Below are 19,985 nucleotides of genomic sequence, written 5' to 3'. Positions count from 1 at the left end.
CCCGCATAGATAATTTTTTCCTCTCTCATTCATTAGCGTAGGACATAACTTCTGCCTCATACCATGCCCATTTGGAATTACTATTGCAAAGACATACTCACCCATCCCGGCACAGCCCTCGTTGGCGACTACCCCCTTGTATCTTGTGCAATCCTGTAGACGTGGCAAAACTCCGGACAGCAACCTCAGCCTATTTTACTTCCAATTACCTCCCTGACACTCCTTATCCAGTCATATGGGACGCTTTTGTGGTGACCAACAGTGGATTCATCACGTCTATTGCAATAGCGCGCGGTCGGGAGGCTCGACTGGTGGAGGCCAAGCTTTCTAGCGACATAAAAGCTCTGGAGAGACTAGACCATTTGACACCCTCCCAAACCAATATATGATGCCTTGCTATCTACGGGGTCAATTAAGTGCACACAGAACAAATAGGGCAGAACGCACATTACTGGCACTGAAACAAATGTATTACGTGGGGGGGCAAAGTGGGATCTATCTTGGCGTGCAGGCTGAGACTGAGGCGGCAAAGGCATACATCGCTAAAATCAATATTGCAGAAAACACATGGGCCATTACTGAACAGGATAATCTGAAAGCCTTCCACATGTTTTATTCTACCCTAAATGATAGAGGACCCTCAAACCCGGGCAAGACACATTCAATATCTCTAAATGTTCGTGGACCTCCCCTAGACAAACAACACACACAACTCCTTGAGGAAGAACTGCAACGAGCCCTGAAAGACCTACCAGTAGGTAAAACACCAGGCCCAGATGGCCTGCCGGTCCATTTATACTGCATGTTCCTCCCGCGAATTCAAGACCAACTATTATGCCTCTTTAACTTATTTTTAGATATTACGGGCCCAACGCCTACACTGGCTATGGCAGAAATAGCGCTTATCCCCAAACCTGGAAAGGACCATGTCCTATGCTCTTCGTGTAGCTCTATTACATTTCTCAATACAGAAACAAAACTCTACACAAAGATTCTGGCTAACCGCCTAGAACCATACCTCCCAGGTCTAATTGACCCAGATCAAGTCAGATTCATTCGACAACACCAAGGGTCTGACAACATGCGATGAATAGCCCACTTGGTAGAAAAGGCAAAACCTCAGAGCATCCCCTCCTGTCTAGCAGACAGTACAGATGAGGTCACCCCTAAGCAATGTGAGTAACTCTGGCGAGACATACCGAAAATATTTAAAAGCTTACCACAGTGGGAAACAGCATAGAAACTCATGACAAGGTGGTACTTTGCTCCCCAACGACTGCTTAAAATGTTCCCCACTTCTTCACCCAATTACTGGCGCTGTCAGCACACGATTGGAGACTTCCTGCACATATGGTGGTCCTGCCCATTGTTGACTCTTTATTGGAAAGAAATCCTAAGTCACATAAGACGTAGTGGGCTACCCCATACCATCAGCCCCTGTCGTGGTCATCCTTGGAGTTAGGCCCTCAACACTTCTCGCTATGACTCATGCAGACTGGCGCATTATATCCCATATGCTCGGAGCTGCCAAACAGTTAATAGCTTTTTACTGGAAGAAAGCATCTACACCACCCATCGCCATGTGGTTCAGCCGCTTATGGCACACTATGGCAATGGAACTTCTCACATCTCAAATAACATACACTAAATCTATATGTTCGAGGCATGTGGGCTGCTGAATTCATATCTGTGCATAAATCGCCGCCTAGTGTTGGGGCCGGATGATTGCACATTGTTGTCCTGGAAGAGTCTTCGAAGTATCACGAGATAGGTGGCTCCTCCCCTGGACTACAGTGCGCATGGGCATCCTCTCCATCCTCAGATTGTTTTTTTCCGCCATTGGGTTCGGATGTACTTTCTTAATTCAAGTTCGGAATCGATAAAAAAACTTTTTCACGACGGGGCGTCGGTATTGTCTCTCGTTCGGTGCCGCATACTTGTTCCAGTTCTTCGAGCTGGACGTCGAAGGCCGTGTGCCTTTTTCGACACCAGAGGCCCCATCAACGATCGACGATGGAACGGAGCCCGTTCAAACGATGCCCCGTTTGCAACTCTAAATACCCTCACATCGATGTGCACCCGGTGTGCAATAAATGCCTATCTCCAGACCACGACAAGGCCAGCTGCATGGCCTGTTCTCGGTTCAGGTCAAAGAAGACGCTTCGGCTTTGACGCGCCGCGAGACAGTCAGCGCAGAGAACAGCGCACGACCCAGAGAACATCTTCGAAGCTGAAGACGACGAGGGCGTTGATGAGGAGGATCCTGAACAACAGTCGGATCCTGCTTCGAAGCAGAACTCTAACTATGATGAAGACGGAGAAGAAGACTACGTCAATGATGAAGACGTCGTCGAGGTAGAGGACGACGCACAGGCCATCGGAGCCGTCGATGACGACTCGAGCGATGAGCAAGGCCCAACCGCAGTTGCGGGGGCCGATAATGACACTGTACTTTCGAAGGCTCAGGTCGAGGCATCGCCGGAAGGCCATAGCCAAGATCTTCAACAACATTCTATAGCCCCGCGTCAAGGCCCGGCTAAGAATATATCTAAGGAGCCATCGGTCGATCAACCACAGTCGATGGTGAAATCGAAACTGAAACCAACAGAATCACAATTGAAACCGAAACTGCTAAAGACAGTCCTCGGATCGACGACTTCGGATTCACCGGATCCAATCAAAATGAAGAGTGTCATCGACCCTTCGGGGGCACAAAAGGGTGTCGGCCCGAAGATCGGGGCGCCGAAGCCTGTGACTAAGGTCAAGCACGTCGGACGTCAAACGTTGACGTCAAAAGATGGCGACACTAACAAGGGACTCAAGTCTCAGAAGACTCTCTATCCGAAGCTTCTAGCCTCCAAACCACTGGTAGTCAAGACATTCGAGTCGAAGACTAAGATCGGCTCGAAAGAGCACGTCAAGTTGAAGCAAAAGAGCGTGCCTGCTGCACACCAAGAGCTCGAGTCGACGCTAGGCCAGAAACAAACTGGTGATAATACTAAGTCGGTCGGATCGAAGAAGGCGCCACCCTCGAAGAAGGTCAGTCCGTCTCCGATGCTTACGCCACCGATTAAATTCAGACTGCGCACGACCTAAGGCGTTCGAGTCACAACAAAGCATTGAAACGACCAAAAAGTTGTCAATAGTAAAAAGGACTCAGCCCATAGAAGAGGACATTGTGTTCCAAGCGCCGTCCTATGATAACCAGTCGAAATTGTTCATCGACTCAGATTCTGGCAGACTCACTATTTATAAAAGAAAGATCATTCCAGAAAATCCTATGGAGTCATACAAGATCCCACTCAAAAAGAAAAGGGACTCTTCCACCGCACCTGTTCTTTTTGAGCCTGTGGAGTCCTATGGACAGGAATATACCTATTCACCCACACATACTAATGAGGATGTAGGGGAAGGCTACAATGAGGAGGAATTGAATTATCCTATTGACACAGATCAAGAGGAGTCTCAACCCTGGACTGACCCTGTTGACCCGGGTGAGCCACACACCACGCCTGACACTCAATCCTACACGGTCAAAACCTCACCAACTGAAGATACAGCTGCGTTTAACGCGTTAATTGAAAGGGCAGCACATAATCATGATGTAGAAATGCATGCTGACCCAATAGAGGAAGACTTTTTGTTTGACACTTTCTCAACTTCAGAAAGATCAGTAAAAACATTGCCAATGCTGAAGGGTGTCCTTAAACACGCTGGTGACATTTTCAAGGAAACCACAAGGGCAAGGGTTGTGAACCCAAGAATTGACAGGAAATACCGGCCTGCGCCTGTAGACCCTACGTATAGCAAGGGCCAACTGCCATTGGACTCTTAGTAATGTCAAATGCTCGTAAGAGAGCGAACTCGCAAACAAGTGGTGATGCTCCTCCTCCGGACAATGAATCCAAAATCTTGGAAGCTTCTGGAAAACGAGTAGCGGCTCAAGCAGCGAATATTTGGAGAATTTCAAATACACAGGCCCTATTAGCCAGATGTGATAGGGCTCATTACGACACATTAGAGCAACTACTTCAACACTTGCCTGATGCTTATAAGGAGGGAGCAGAAATGCTGATACAGGAGGGGAAACTGATATCAAATGCATCCATTAAATTTGCGCTAGATGCAGCAGACACAGCAGCTAGGTCCATCAATACAAGTGTGATGCTCAGAAGGCATGCCTGGGTACGCATCTCTGGATTCAAGCCTGAGATTCAAACCACATTACTAAATCAGCCTGTTAACCCTGATTATTTATTTGGTTCTGATGTGGACACAATCCTAGAAAAAATAAATAAAGACACTGAGACAGCCAAATCCATGAGAGCTCTGCAGTCACAACAGTTCAGGGGAGGTTCCTTTCGTCGCTCCAGTAACAGGGGAACCTCTAGAGGTCAAGCATCCCAGCAAGCCCAATACAACAAAGGAGGCACACAGACCACCTATAACAAGAACAATAGGGGTGGATACCGTGGCAACAGCATCAAAGGCAGAGGAGGAGGAAATAATAACGCCAGATCCTCCACCAACACTAAACAGTGACGTCTTGTCACTGCCCCCAGACCATGTAACACCAGTTGGGGGAAGACGTCAGCAGTTCCTGCCAGTCTGGGAAGGCATTACCTCACAGGTGGGTGAGACAACTTATCCAATACGGCTATTGTCTAGAACTGACCTCCACTCCACCCAACATACCCCCAAGGCACCATCCTATGTCCGCAGAGCACATGCATTTATTGCAGCAAAAGGTTATCTGCATGCTGCAAAAAGGGGCCATAGAACTCGTGCCTTTAGAACAACAGGGTACAGGGGTGTACTCGCTGTACTTCTTAATCCCAAAAAAGGACAGGTCTCTCAGGCCCATACTAGACCTCAGACCCCTGAACCAATACATCTTGTCAGAAGATTTTCACATGCTCACTTTGCAGCAAATTCTACCATTGCTCAGTCAGGGAGATTTCCTTGCAACACTAGACCTGAAGGACGCATATTTCCACATTCCGATACACCCGGGACACAGGAAATATCTCAGGTTCACCATACAAAACCAGCATTACCAGTTCAAGGTCCTGCCTTTCGGGGTCACAACAGCCCCCAGAGTGTTTACCAAGTGCTTGGCGACAGTAGCTGCGCACCTTCGGAGGCAACACATTCATGTCTGTCCTTATCTGGATGACTGGCTTATCCAAGTCAGCCCAGCAATGTGCCAGCCACATATCCCGCACAATTCACCTCCTACACAGTCTAGGTTTTTCACTGAATTATCCAAAGTCTCATCTTCAACCCGCACATGTACAACAGTACCTAGGAGCGACAATAGACACTCTGGCAGCAAAAGCAAAGCCAAACTCAGTGAGAATCAACAGCATGCAATTGCTGATTCAGAGATTCAGACCCCAACACTCGCTCCCAGCACGGGTGTTTATGCAGTTGATAGGTATGATGGCCTCCTGCATCTTCATAGTCCCTCACACGAGACTACACATGCGTCCGCTTCATGAGTGCGTAGCACGACAGTGGAACCAGGCTAAAGGACAGTTGAAAGACCTAGTGTTGGTGACCAGTCGTGCATACAACTCTCTGCATTGGTGTAACACACAAAACCTTTGCAGGGGACGACCGTTCCAGGAGCCTGTACCACAAATAGAGCTGACGACGGACGCATCTCTCCAGGGCTGGGGAGCACATGTCCTCCATTACACCGTGGAGGGACTATGGAAGACGCAGCAAAAGAAGATGCACATCAACCTGCTGGAACTGATGGCAATCTTCATGGCAATGAAGGCGTTCAAAGTGCATTTGTGCAACAAAGTCGTGCTGATCCGGACAGACAACATGACTGCCATGTACTACATCCAGAAGCAGGGAGGGACACACTCTCCACAGTTGTCACACCTAGCTCAGAGCATGTGGAAGTGGGCCATTCAAAGAAACATGTTCCTCATGGCGGAACACCTCCCAGGCAAGGACAACCAGATGGCGGACCTGCTCAGCAGGCACAGCCATCAGATGCACGAGTGGGAGATACATCCCTCAGTGCTACAACCATATTTCAAGCAGTGAGGTCCTCCAGAGATAGACCTATTCGCCACAAAGGAAAACGCAAAATACCAAACCTTCGTCGCCAGGTTCCCACACCCGCAGTCTCAGGGCAATGCTATATGGATGAACTGGTCAGGCAGATTTGCGTACGCTTTTCCTCCGGCACCGTTCATACCGCTAGTGGCACGCAAACTGCGACAGCACTCAATGACACTCATCCTAGTTGCTCCAGCATGGGCAAGGCAGGCATGGTACACCACGTTCCTAGAACTTTCCGTGGTGCCTCATCAACGACTGCGACTCACACCCAGTCTCCTCACTCAGAGCCATGGAGACATTCAGCACCCAGATCCGCAACAGTTGAGCCTTGCAATATGGCTCCTGAGGTCATAGAGTTTGGCTACCTGAACCTGCCCCCTGACTGTATGAATATTATCAAGGAGGCAAGAAGACCTACAACCAGGGCATGCTATGCAGCAAAATGGAAGTGATTTGTCATTTATTGTACCAATAATTACATAAATCCGCTAGATGCATCAACTCAAAACATTATATATTATTTGTTACATCTACACAGATGCAATCTGGCATATAGTTCCATACGGATACATTTAGCTGCAATGGCTGCTTATCTTCAGAACAGGCAGCTCCTTTCCCATTTCAGAGTGCCAGCCATTAAAGCTTTTATGGAGAGACTAAAACAAGTGATTCCTTCCAGACACCCGCCTTCACCTGTCTGGAATCTGAAAGTAGTTCTGACCAGACTGATGGGACCACCTTTTGAACCTCTACACTCTTGTGAGATACAATTTCTAACATGGAAAGTGGCCTTTCTAGTAGCGATCACATCGCTAAGGAGAGTTAGTGAGCTTCAAGCCCTAACTATTCAAGAGCCTTTCATACAGATTCATGTTAATAGGGTAGTGCTACGTCCCAACCCTAAATTTATGCCTAAGGTGGTATCACAGTTCCACATTAACCAAACGATAGAACTGCCAGTATTCTTCCCAAATCCAGATTCAGTGGCAGACCGGGCTCTGCACACACTAGATGTTAGAAGAGCTCTCCTGTATTACATAGACAGGACAAAGGATTTCAGAAAGACTAAGCAACTGTTTGTTGCCTTTTCTCAATAGCACAAAGGCAACCCCATTTCCAAATCACGTAAATCCAGATGGATTGTTAAGTGCATACAGATTTGTTATCAAAAAGCTAAACGCACATTAACAGTTCCCCAAGAGCGCATTCAACACGCAAGTTAGGGGCATCCATGGCTTTCCTAGGTAACATTCCTCTAGAGGATATATGTAGAGCAGCCACATGGTCCACCATACATACATTTACCAAACACTACTGCGTGGATGTACACTCCAAACAGCAAGCTGCTGTAGGACAGGCTGTTCTCAGGGCTCTTTTTCAGACTGCTGCAGCTGGCACGGGCAACCACTGCTAAGGGGGAGACTTCTATTTATTCTATGCACAGATATGAATTCAGCAGCCCACATGCCTCGAACGGAATATGCTACTTACCAGTATGCATCTGTTCTTGGCATTTAGGGCTGCTGACATTCATATCGCCCGCCCTCCTCCCCGGTGCCAGTCGCAGCTGTAGCACTCAGAATTAATCTCAAGCATGGACGTCACTTATTGTATCATACTCCATCTCTGCCACACTGGAGAAAAACAATCTGAGGATGGAGAGGATGCCCATGTGCACTGTAGTCCAGGGGAGGAGCTACCTACCTCGTGGTACTTCGAAGACTCTTCCAGGACAGCAATGTGCAATCATCCGGACCCAACACTAGGCGGCGATCTATGCACAGATATGTCAGCAGCCCTACATGCCAACAACAGATGCATACTGGTAAGTAGCATATTCCTCACAAGCACATGGCAACCTCTAATAGATCATTTCTCTAAATTAGAAGAGCCCTACAACTATTTGAGGACACCCCACCAATCCAGAACACAAACATATCACATGAGACGCAACTGTCGGACACCACACCTAGTCCTTAGCTTTAAAAGGGAAACCTTGGAACCTGTTCCCTGGCAGTATCTCCCACCCCCTCATCCCTGCCCTGGAACCCCCCTTTTTCATGTTATTACATTTCTTATTTTTTGATGTTCTCTCATGTCCACAGATATATGTTGGAAGTAAGATATAATTGTATGATTTACATAACAACTATAAGCAATTTGAAATATAAGAATGACGTAGCCGCAGAATTTATGTAAGCTTCCTAGGCCAATGTTGTGTAATATTGCATGTTGTCTCAATACCTTCATCTTGCTTTGTACAATTGGAAAACCTTTTCCCTTTCTTCAATAAACAGATTTGAAACAAAAAAGAAATCAGCATTCCATGTGCTCCAATAATGCATAGGCCTCATAAGTGCTGCAGATTTTAATCAGAGTGAAAGGTGACAAAAGACACACACAATAGGCATGCATTATAAAGCATCCAATACCCAAATCCCTCTCTTTCCAACGCTAGACATTGTCCAAGGCATTCCTTCACCATTGCGTACAACTGTTATAAGTCCCTTACTTCACTAGTCGTGATGACATAAGTGCATTTATTAATTAAAATGCTACTTTAACAGCAATATACTCAGTTGGGTGTAGAACACTACAACTCCCAGAATGCTCACAGAAATCAGCATTCCATGTGCTCCAGTGATGCATAGGCCTTATATGTACTGCAGCCCATTACTCGGATAAAATGAAAGGTGACAAATAACACATGATGGTACATCTCTTTCGTTACTCACATCCGTCTTCAGGACACAAAATGAAGTTCATGCGAATACAAGGTCTCTGCTGCTCAAACTCCTCCAGCTGAGCATGGAAGATTGGCAGGTTTTCTTCAGTTTCCTCCTGTGCAGTGTGCTTAGACAGGGCCTTGTAGTGAAGACAGGGCTCTGCTTGCACACATTGCTATGTTAGCATAAGCGAATTAGAAGTTTAAACGCCATTTTGCCACTTTGCAGCTTTTGCACCCGACACTACATGTAACTGTTGTTGTAAGTTAAACTGCTTGATTTCCCTCGCATGAGAACCGTCTGTTTTTCACATCCCTAGACTTACACCGCAACCTTAATCTGTACACTGCGTGCAGAAGTGTTCATGGTCACCATAACAATGTATGCTGTTATTTAGGTTGATCGCCCACGCTCTAGACACAACACACACACAGCTGCAACCAACTGAAATTCTAGTGCCTTTAATATTGCACTGCATGCATGATTTGGGCACTTGGAGAAAAACCCTTTCCAGTTACAGAGAGCTTTGCTGATCCTGAGATGTGATTCACCTCTGCTGATCTTGAAGGTGTGGGTGCCCCATTTAAGCCTAAGAGACCTTCCATTATTATTATAAAACCTAGTTCTTAGTAGGGGAGGGTGGTTTACAAGGCACTATATGACCTGTTTCCTCTATCATTGTAACATGATTTCTCCCTTTGTGTTTTATAGAATTGTAACAATGCTGATTGTTTTATTTCTAATCATATGCCTGCTTATGTTAGCCAAAATACTGCATCTTAGAGCACGTTGTTAAAAATAAACATTTTTAACTTTTCCGTGTCTCTGATTACTCATGTTGTGGACTGGTATGAGAATAAAAACGAAAGAGTGTTCTCGATTCCCACCATTCCAGAGAGTACCCTTAGTCGTATGTTCTGGGTTGTCTAATAATTATTAGCTTCACTGTACATGTCCCTCTTGCATCTGTAAAGTTCATAATGTATGAAATGGTACATGCAGTGTCTGTTTGGGCTATGCATGTGTCATAAGGATTATTGATTTTTAATGGCTGTGTATATTAAAACAACAGTTATTCATACCAGATTTGTCTGGTGCTTGAGTACTTACCCAGAAGCCAAATTCTCCTGCGCCATCCTCTGGGCAAGAGTTGTCAATATGTAGCTGTCACGTGTACTGCCTGGGAACTATGCATGCACATTTGTAAATCAGCCACTGGCATCACATACCATGTGCGTTGATGGAGTGCAAGCAAAGTCTTTTGTGGAAGATGTTTGCATTGTGGTGAGGTGGCTGGAGAACCACATATGTGCAATCAATTGCACCTACCACATGTGGGAAGCGGGAAACGAGGTTGAAATCCCAGGCAATCCTTTTCTTTCCTGCCAGTGTATGAGGCATATGTATGTGATCAACTCTCCCATAGACGCAGCTCAGTACCTGACGCAAGCATTGGGACTAGCTTGCCTGAAAGATTCCCAAAAGGTCACCGGACAACCTCTGGAAAGACTCAGTATCAAAGAAATAGAGAGCTGCTACAATCATGACATAGACTGGGATAGCTTGGGAGCAGCATGTCGAGTCAAGATCCTGCTCCCAATCACAAACCATCTCCAAGGTGACAACAAGGGAAAACTGTACCTGGACCTGACATCTTGACAGGACATCGCAAAGAAGTTGATCCTTTGTTATGTTATGTTATTATTAATTTATATAGCGCGCGTCTACCCGTAGGTGTCTTGGAGCTTCCGGAACTCCATACTGTGTTTCAGACCAAAAGTACTAGAAGAGCCGTGTCTTCAGTTGCTTTCTAAACTCAAGGAGCGTTGGAATTTCCCTCAAATGTCGAGGGAGAGAGTTCCACTTCTTTGAAGTATTATAGATGAAGCTCCTTCCTCCCCAGTTCACCTTTCTAATTCTAGCCATAGGCATCAAACGGGTGTTTGCAGTACTCAAGGATCTGTTTGGGGGATACCATTCATAAAGTTCAGATAAGGGCCTTCTTTATGGAGGGCTATATGAGCTATGCACAAGGCTTTAAATTTTACCCTCCTGGCAACTGACAGCCAATGAAGGTCCTGAATCCCTACTCTAACTGATTGATATTTATGTATGTCCAAAACAAGTCTTGCAGCAGCATTTTGCACTTTTTGCAATTTTTTGAGCATCGTAGATTGTATGTTGGTATAAAGGCCATTGCAATAATCTAGTTTAGGTAAGACTAATGAAGTAACCACTGTCTTTCTTGATTTTAAAGGAATAAAAGGACATATTTTCCTTAAAGTTTTTTACATAAAATAGGCCGAGGACACCACTTTAGATACTTGATGTTTAAGAGTCAACTTATAATCTATAATGACTCCCAGATTTTTAACTTTGGTCACAGGTATAGGAGGGGGGCCGATATTGTCCGGCCACCACTTAGGGGACCAGGGTGGGAAGAGATTCCCAAACATGATCACCTCCGCTCTGTGGCAAGCCCAGGATGATCCAAACTCAAGCTACAGCAAATTCTTGAAAATGGCTTTGAAGGACACTGAGACGATGGATCTATGGGCAAAGAACCCGTCCTTCCAAATCTTCCGTAGCTTAACAAACAAAGCGGCAAAATTACAATCATCATTGGAAGACAAAGGTACCCTAGCAAAAAGATCCCACGGCTGGATGGTTCTGCAGTCCTATACATCACTCCGACCGGCGGAATATCTTGGTGCAACATATTCGCCCCTCTAGAAACGTAAGCTAATGGCAATTAGATTTGGGGTTGGACCAAGCTTGGCTGAACAACCATCATGGAAGTATACTGGCGTCAAATCTTGCGGCTTATATGGTGAAGCCCGGCAAGATATTATCCATCTAATATGTGTCTGCCCCAGTTTAAAAACGAAACGCGTTGCACTACTAAAAATGGCTTTTAATGACAGAGGAATTCGAACTTGTAGATCTGCAATCATTAGAGGACTTGGCACTACAGACCCCCAGCTGACCTGTGAAATGATGAAATTCCTATTGTTTTATGAGAAAAACTATGTAACACATTCAAAACAATAATGTTTAGAACTTTATTGCAATTGCATAACAAAACGTTAAAATGTTATCATATGTCATTAAGTGCAATATGATTATAATATGATGTGGCAGAATTATGAACATATTTTGAATTGGCATCATGAAAAGAATACTATTTCTGGTTTTAGGACTGAACAATTAATATGTGATTCTTTAAAAAAACAAAAACGTTTTAATCATTTTATAGGGATATCATATTTGTACTATGACATTGTTACGGTTTTAAATAACTTAAATAATAAAGACTTACTTACTGATCACCTTCGTCTTGGTAGAGTTGAATTTCAGGCAGTGATCACTCATTCAGATACTTGATAGTTGGGTCATACAGTCATGCTCTCTTCCTCCTTCTACTCATATTGAGTCACGTGACAAAGGGAAAACTGACAAACACATTCAGTGATGTGTTGAAAGGTCTGGAAGGGTTTGTGTGTGACAGCTCTGAGGTTATATACGCATCAAGACTGGAATTGGCTGTTGGGCTAATGACTTTCAGCTGGAGCGGGGCGGGGCGATGGTAGGCGCTGACTAGGTGTGTCAGGATGAAAGAAAACTTACTATGCGCCGAGATCAGAGATTCTGCCTCCAGGGCGAAGATTCCGCCCAAGTGCAGAAACTTTGCAGTCGTAAAGATAATACTCGTAATTGCCTTTGTGAATACCAAAAGTCGCAAACTTAGACTTTTGTTCTAAGTTTTTAGTTCAGTGACTCGGGCCCTGTGTTTGTCAATATATATTTGTTAGGATTGTGATCCAATGTGGGAACTTTTTGGGAGCCATGGATGAGTGGTTAGAGAGGTGCTGTTTTCTTGGAATGCAGCGTCACACAATGTGACAAAGGAGGAGGTGTGACAAAGTGGGCAAGTTATAATTATAACCTGGACTAAAACACATTACCAGAAATTCAAAATCAGCCTAGCCAGAGGGTGTGCAGTGTGCGTGCACAGCAAAAAATGGAGGATGATTGGAGAAGGCTGTGTAATTCTTTTTCTAAATTTATTTTTAAGTTTTTAAAATACAGTATAAGGTTAGCTTGTGCACAGTGCAGTACATTGCCATATTGACATACAACGGATCGAGTACAAGATTACAGGGTCAATGCAAGAAAACAGCATGAAATTAGCATATTTCTTCGCTACTAGTACATGTTTTGTTTGAAAGTTATGATCTGCTTAGTACAACATCCGCTTATAGGACACTTATCTTTTCTGGAAGATCCAACATTAATCACAATATACCATATGGTGATTAAACGATCAATTAGGAGAAGATGACTCAGAAACTAAATACAAGAGATAGTGTCTCCAAAAATCCTATAATAGGAGGTGGGCTGTAGTTACTCACCATAGAACTCGAGTTATTCATTATAGTAAACAACGTAATTGAGCTGTGCCTCCTGGGTAAGCGTATTAACAAGAAGGTGGAACACAGTACTCTGACTGTGGCCCACTGGAGAAATATTTGGGTACACATTTCCATGGAGAGAGTAATGAACACAGTATATATATGATTAGCATCAGTTGGTGGACAGAGCGACAAAACATTAATATCAGCATTTATTACCAACAATTTGTATCGGCTTAAAAGCCAATTAAAAGGGAAACATATAGTAGGCTGGTATAATATGACTAGGAGAATATCTAGTATGGCAATTGTTCAATACTATTCAGGGCAGCTTATTACCAGTTTTAGCTTCATCTGAAGCAGAATGGTGTCCCATTCCGTTAGTGTCACAGATTTCTGTTGTAAACGCAGCAGATGTCAGATATACCAGTCATCGCTCATAGTCATAAACGTAGACTATACGCACTTATGTACAGGTACCCCAGAATACAAATTTTAAAAAATATAACCAAAATACACACACCCCTGTGTATTTTTTTATTGGGTATCCACCGAAGAAAAATTGGTCCAACAAGTATTCTCACGGCCTACTTTCCCTCATATTGTGGATACAATTTCAATGGTTAGCAAATTGATTCAGGCTCCATCTATTTTTCTGAGTTTTATAATATCTTCTTTAATTTTTACCTTGCACAATAAGTTGTTCAAACTCAAGCAATTTTTCCCATCCTTGGCTGCCTCTATTACCAGATTGTTTAACTCTCGGTGGAACCATACAATCATCTCTCTCCCTTGCTCTAAAAAGCCTAAAACAGCTGCTGACTAATTTCTCATATTGTAGCAAAATTGTGCAAACAGAAGTTGTAGAACTACTCCAAAAATCCAGAGCAGTATTTTTGATCCATAAATACACGCTCATGAGAATTTTGAAACTGTCTCAGCTAATTGCAGAAAGGAATTCCACACCAAATATGAAGGCCAGCAATCTATTCTATTCTATTATTCCAGAAAGACTCTGTAGCACATAACTCTGCAGCTCAGCAAACAAATCTCTATTAGTCCTACTAAATCTTTCACAGATGGTGTTGGGATCCTCTGTATCAATCAATCACAACATGTTTTTCTTTTTTATGTCATTGAGCAATGCCGGGTGTGTGAGAAGCCGGCCTGGTATATGATGTACACTTATGTAAGTGGTCACCGTGCACCAGTCCAGACAACACTTATGGTGATTTAGGAGGTCTTAGACTACCATAGAAAACTCTGTTAAGGGGTAGCTGTGGAGAGCAGCCTTCAGGCTTAGTCCAAAAGGAGTGTAAAGCAGCTTGTACCAAAACACAATCGTATATAGATAGATTAAGTGAAAAAAGAACCACAAAAGGTATTTATAAAAAATATTTTTTTATTATATTATACTCTCTAATACGTTTAGATATCTCCGATCCAGAGATATGCACAATGCACACAATACTTTACAAAGAGATGAAGTATATAGCATGGGATACACAGTGGACCCCAGGTGGGAACCAAACCACATACTAAGAAAGTGGTATAAGAACCATGAGTCAGATCAAGATAATGTTGAGAGGACGTAGAAATGCTTGGGACCCAAGGTGAGTGACTAGGAACCCCTAAGCGTGTAAGTTGCGGTTGGAGTTTTAAAGAAAATTAACCCTTCCCAGTGGACCCTGAATAAACCCTGTGGAAGGCAGAAGGTTGGAGAGCCACCCGAACCATTGATACCCTAGTACCCACGTTATGTACACCTGGGAAGCCAGGTGCATATGTGTGAAGTGGCATCAGAAACCGCAGTCGTACCCAGTGGAGGACTTCAAGAAAGTGCTGCTACTGACGAAGGAGAAAGTGTCCGCTGGAATCCGTAGGTGGATTATAGTTAAAATGTATCTGCAAGCAGAGGGGACAGAGTCTGTCACCCATGAGTGACCAGGAAATCTGGAAGACGAATGTCCACCCAATGTCGGGAGTTGCAGGAGAGTTGACGAGGACCTGGACTGTGCAGCTGTAAGGACTAGGCGACGCTGAGGAAGACCAGGAGCCATGCATGAGCTGCCCCACATGAGATGTCGAGTGCTGAGGGGTCGGTGTCCGCCGGAACCACCAACAAGCCTTGGCAAATGCAACCCATGCAGAAGTTGAAGAAGCTGCAATGGCGGGACCAGCAAGGTCCAGGGGCCTCAACACAAACAGGGGAGTCAGGGCAGGCCCGAGCCATCAGGGGAGCCCAAAAGTAACAAAGGTGACCTTCAAATAGACCCACAGGCCATAGGACCTCAAGCAGCTCCCCAAAAGAGGCAGGCCACGATGCACACGGGGTTTTCCAGTGCTAAGTACCGGCACTTAATTGGTTTCTGGTGCTCGACACCTGCACCTAATTGTCAACACCAAGCATAGAAAAGTCTACCACATGGTAGCGCTGGCTGCAACAAATCCTATCATGTGTGGTATCAAGCATGTTGGAATCATACCCCCAAACCGTAAACGGTGTGGGAGGTATGATTCCAAGCACTTCATCTCCCGCCTGAAGCCACTGTTTGTTCACCTACTTGGAACTGTGAGGCATTAGAACTCGAGAACACGCGTATTAACCACTACGTTGAAAACAAAGGATGTTACAGAGCATTGCCACAGTTTGGGAACTTGAAGAGAGGAAGTATACAGCCATAAACATGATCAGGACGGTCTCCGTATGTACAGTATTGTCTTGTGACCTCCCACTCTTCTAGAACTCTCAAGTTTCCCAAGCCCGTTCGTGAGTAGTTCATGCAGTCTATATTTTTTAATTTGCTTTCTGGGACTTTTAATCCCGATTTTAAAATGGGAACTGCAGGACTACAAATCTCAAGAAGCAAGAAAAAAATGTTAAGTGCGTGATCTACTCACGCATGGCGAATGGAAACTTGAGAGTTATGCTTTCCACTGTTCGTTACGTGTGCTCTAAGATCGAAGCACTCACATATGCTAGCTCAGCCGACAGTGTGCGCTTCATGAAAAGTAACTTCTGTTACCGTTAGCCTGCATCTCCGTAAGTGGAACCCGATGTTGATGGAAACACCCTTGCACCAATCCTCCGACTCATGCAAGAGCACTGACTGCTCTGGCAGGTGCTTGAATTTCCTCCTTGGATCCTGGAGTAGGTAAAACAGCTAGTTTTGATGAATCCCTCAGCCTTGAAAATGCATCTGCATTCTGTAAAAAAGAGAACTCCTCTTGCTGGGGATACAGTGCGAGGATCGAGGAGGCCCCTTATGCCCCTTTCCCTGGTATCTGCCTCTGCTCATGTACTTAAACTGGTTTCAGTATTACTTACGAATACTATAAGGTGTTGGAAAGTTCAGAGGTGGTGGTAGTAGTAAAGAGGCGGCCCCATGCAAGAGCAATAGTGAAGCGATGGCACTGCAACCCCCATGAGGTAGCACACCCTCTTGTCACTGCTGCATGAGAACCGAGACAGTGCAGTACACTCAAATAAGCGACAGTGGGTTTCTTCCCCCTGTGCTTTCCATGCCTTTGCCCCAGAGGGACCCCTAAGTATCTCCTTCCTAAACTCCCAACGCGGGAGTTTCCTGATTCTTCAGCACTGGATCTTTCATATATTCACATGAATTATTCTTTGTTGCCAGGCTGGCAATCCCTGGTAACTTTAAATAGCAGTAAACCATGTTCAACAGCTGTAGGCTTCAACAGCAGTGCTTGTTTAGTAGCACATCCTCTTCATTTGAAGCATCCTGAACGTAAGCTCTCCTACTCACCTTAGAGTTCTCCATAGCCCAGATTCTTACCATATGTCATGTGTGAGGGAGTCCTTGAGAAGAGCTCCGCTATTTCTTACCTTTCACTGACTTTCTCCTGTTGCTTTCTGCTCTGCCCTTATGCTGAGCCAGCCTCATCTTCACCTTTCAGTTCTGCCAGGAAGGTCTTGTGCTCATTTTATCAGAAAGAAGGTGCTAGCTACAGCTTGGTTAATAAACATCCTGCTAGCAAACATTTGTAAGGCAGACACTGGGAAATCTGTCCAAACATTTGCAAGACACTAGTGTCCTGACTAATAGAAGAGCTGACTGTGTAGATCAAGCCCCCTGAAGAATCTTTTCACTTAGAATCATCAGTAAGAATTTGTCGTGTATCACTTATGACTGAAAGCCAGAAGATAAGACTGATGTGCTTACTACTCTATTCTGACATTTGCAACTTTCATTAAAATCCTTGGCTGCAGAAGAACGAATTTTTACTTATAGTCCAGGTTCTGCATCGTAGGGATCTATTGGAGTCATAAACAACCGTCCCTGACATGGTGTATCTACCTTATGAAATGAAAGCCATAATGTGTTTCCATTTATGTGTACATACCCTTCAAAAAGATCTGACTCTGAGACAAATCCCAGTAAAGTGCATCCTGGGATTGGAAGCCTCTGATTCTTAAAGGGACAGGTATTTTATCAGCCAGGCTAATTTCAAGCTTATCATTGGCAAGGTTTCGATGTGGGGGTGAGCCCATGACTTCTTTTTTAAAGGCTCAGAGGAAAGTGCAAACCCTTTCTGGACGCCACACTGTCTGTCTTGGGTGACACATCAGTTTATGGTGGGAGGTCTCATTCCATATGTACATTTGATGCATGGTGAATTGCTACTCTGAGTGAGTTTGTGAACGAGTGTGTTTTTAACTTTGAATCTAAGGGGAAAACGTTTTACTTCTAATTTCCAGGGTGAAGCACAAGTTGCAGAGAGAAATAACAATGGAGAAACTGCCTGACAGCATCAGAAGGAAGAAGCACAAGTGCACAATAAAACGCCAAGGTTCTGGGTCCAAATTGTCAGACAGTTCTCGCAAGTTTGACGTTTTGGATCTGGACTGGAGCAGAGCTGGTCCTGGAAGCACTAAAGCAGAGGTGCATCAAGCAGGGCTGGAGCTAAGATGGAGCTGGTACAATAGGAGCTGAGGCTCTTTATTTACTGATAGAACAGGAAGGAGCTTGTCTCTGAAACGACCGAGGGGACGAGACTGAAAAGGAACCACCTGACAAGAAGGGACTGGTCTTATAAAAGAAAAAGTGGAATGGTGTTGATGTTCATGTGTAGTGGCCTTTTTGGAATGGAGTTTCACCAAAGGAGAGTTGAACTATAGCTTCACACTTAAAGCCATCTCCTTTGCAATAGCTGCATGGACTGAAATGAGATCCGGGTTTGAAATTCTTTTTTGATTGTCATTATATTTCCTTTGTTTTATTTTCCAAGCAGTTTGGCTTTACTAATGAGAAATTTATTATTTGATAAAGGGGTCCAAAGTTTTGATCTGTTCCCCAGCATACAAGTTTATACATCGTAGCAGCTCGTGTACTTTTACTGACCTCCTTCAGAGGAGTTTCAACTCTTTAATGCAGGTTGCAATCATCCTACAGCCAAAGCACAGGGAGCCCTCTCTCATGCACCTTATTCAGGTCCACTCTTCCCTGGTCTCCTATTCTTTCAGAGTCATCGAATGTCTTTGAGGGCCAATGGTACTGTTTGTTTCCTGTTTCTTTTTTTCCGATACCCCTTCACTTAGATGTACCTTAAACAGTTGTTGCTGCTTCTGTACATATCCACCAATCCCCCAGTGTTGTCTTCTTTCTAATCTGCATTATAGTACAGGAACTGCTGAGCATGGCTTAATTAAATGTAACATCTTGCTAAAGCATCTGCTAGGGTCAACCCCTTCCACGGCATGGTTCCATGAATATTTGGGGCAAACCTCCAGTTCTGCTGTTGTGCATGCTCTGGTAAGTAAGCAGTGTTCGAGTCTTAAAAGAGAAGTGGCTTCTCCCTAACTCTGCAAGCTTCACTCTAAAGAGACTTTTACGAACTTTTGGCATTTACTCCTTGATTCTAACAGTTATTTGAAGGTATGCTACTATAGAAGATGTGTGTTGAGGATGTATTTATTAAAAGTCAGTAATACTGTCCTAATCACATGGACTTTTTGACTGTTTTCTTTGTGTTCTCTAATTGAATTGTTGTTTTCTTCTAGCCACACTGTATTTACAGATCCCCTTTCATGGTATCTCATCCTGTTTATCAGCAACCGGCATACCATTACCAGGTACAAATTGGTTACATAGGAAGATGAAAGTTATTGTTCCTAATTGCATTTTCTGTTTAACTTAACTCACATTTTCAATATGTTCATTTGTGGTTTAAAAGAAACCTGTGCAGTCATTCAAAATAAATAATCTATTTACATTAGAAAACAAACACACATAGATTAAAGAAGAATTGTCAAACAACAAAACCATTTATCCATAATCAATATCATAAAGTTCTGGCATTTCTCTTAAGCAATCGGTTATTCTGAAGCGTGTGCGATGAGTGTTAGAAATGGGATTTCTGGTAAGGAGAGGTATGCACCCTGTCCAAGCAGGAACCATAATCCTAGTCCGGATAAGTCAGATACACAATTTAAACTGACCTGTGCCCACCCTCTTGTAGCTTGGTACAGAGCAGGCATAACTTGAGGCAATGCTTAACGTATTTGTGCAACACTCCAAGCAGTAACTCTGGCCCACTGCAAGAGTTAAGGCTTGAAGGTGAAGCGTCGGCGTCGAGCTGTGCACAGTTGGAGATGCATTGGAACCTGGAGACGATGCGCCACGCAGTTGGTGATGTGATGTGAGTCACTGTTGCACTTAAACACAGCCCACGGTCCATTTTTTCTAGGTCTCGCCTACCAGACAGAGTTAGCTATCTGTTGACATAAATACCTATTGTCTTC

The 19,985-nt window shown here is 44.3% G+C and overlaps 1 protein-coding gene across 1 annotated transcript in view; it reads left to right on the top strand.

Annotated features, from left to right (window-relative positions):
- The window catches only part of BOLL (boule RNA binding protein), a 927,996-nt gene that overhangs the window by 651,592 nt on the left and 256,419 nt on the right, over window positions 1-19,985 (top strand). The window contains exon 7 of the mRNA XM_086955429.1: window positions 19,245-19,316. Coding sequence (XP_086811555.1) covers window positions 19,245-19,316 — 72 coding nt within the window. The remainder of the gene's footprint in view (window positions 1-19,244; window positions 19,317-19,985) is intronic.

Source organism: Lissotriton vulgaris, chromosome 2_1 (assembly GCF_964263255.1).
Source record: "Lissotriton vulgaris chromosome 2_1, aLisVul1.2, whole genome shotgun sequence".
In the NCBI taxonomy this organism is placed as follows: Eukaryota; Metazoa; Chordata; class Amphibia; order Caudata; family Salamandridae; genus Lissotriton; species Lissotriton vulgaris.
This window is presented reverse-complemented; position numbering and strand designations above follow the sequence as displayed.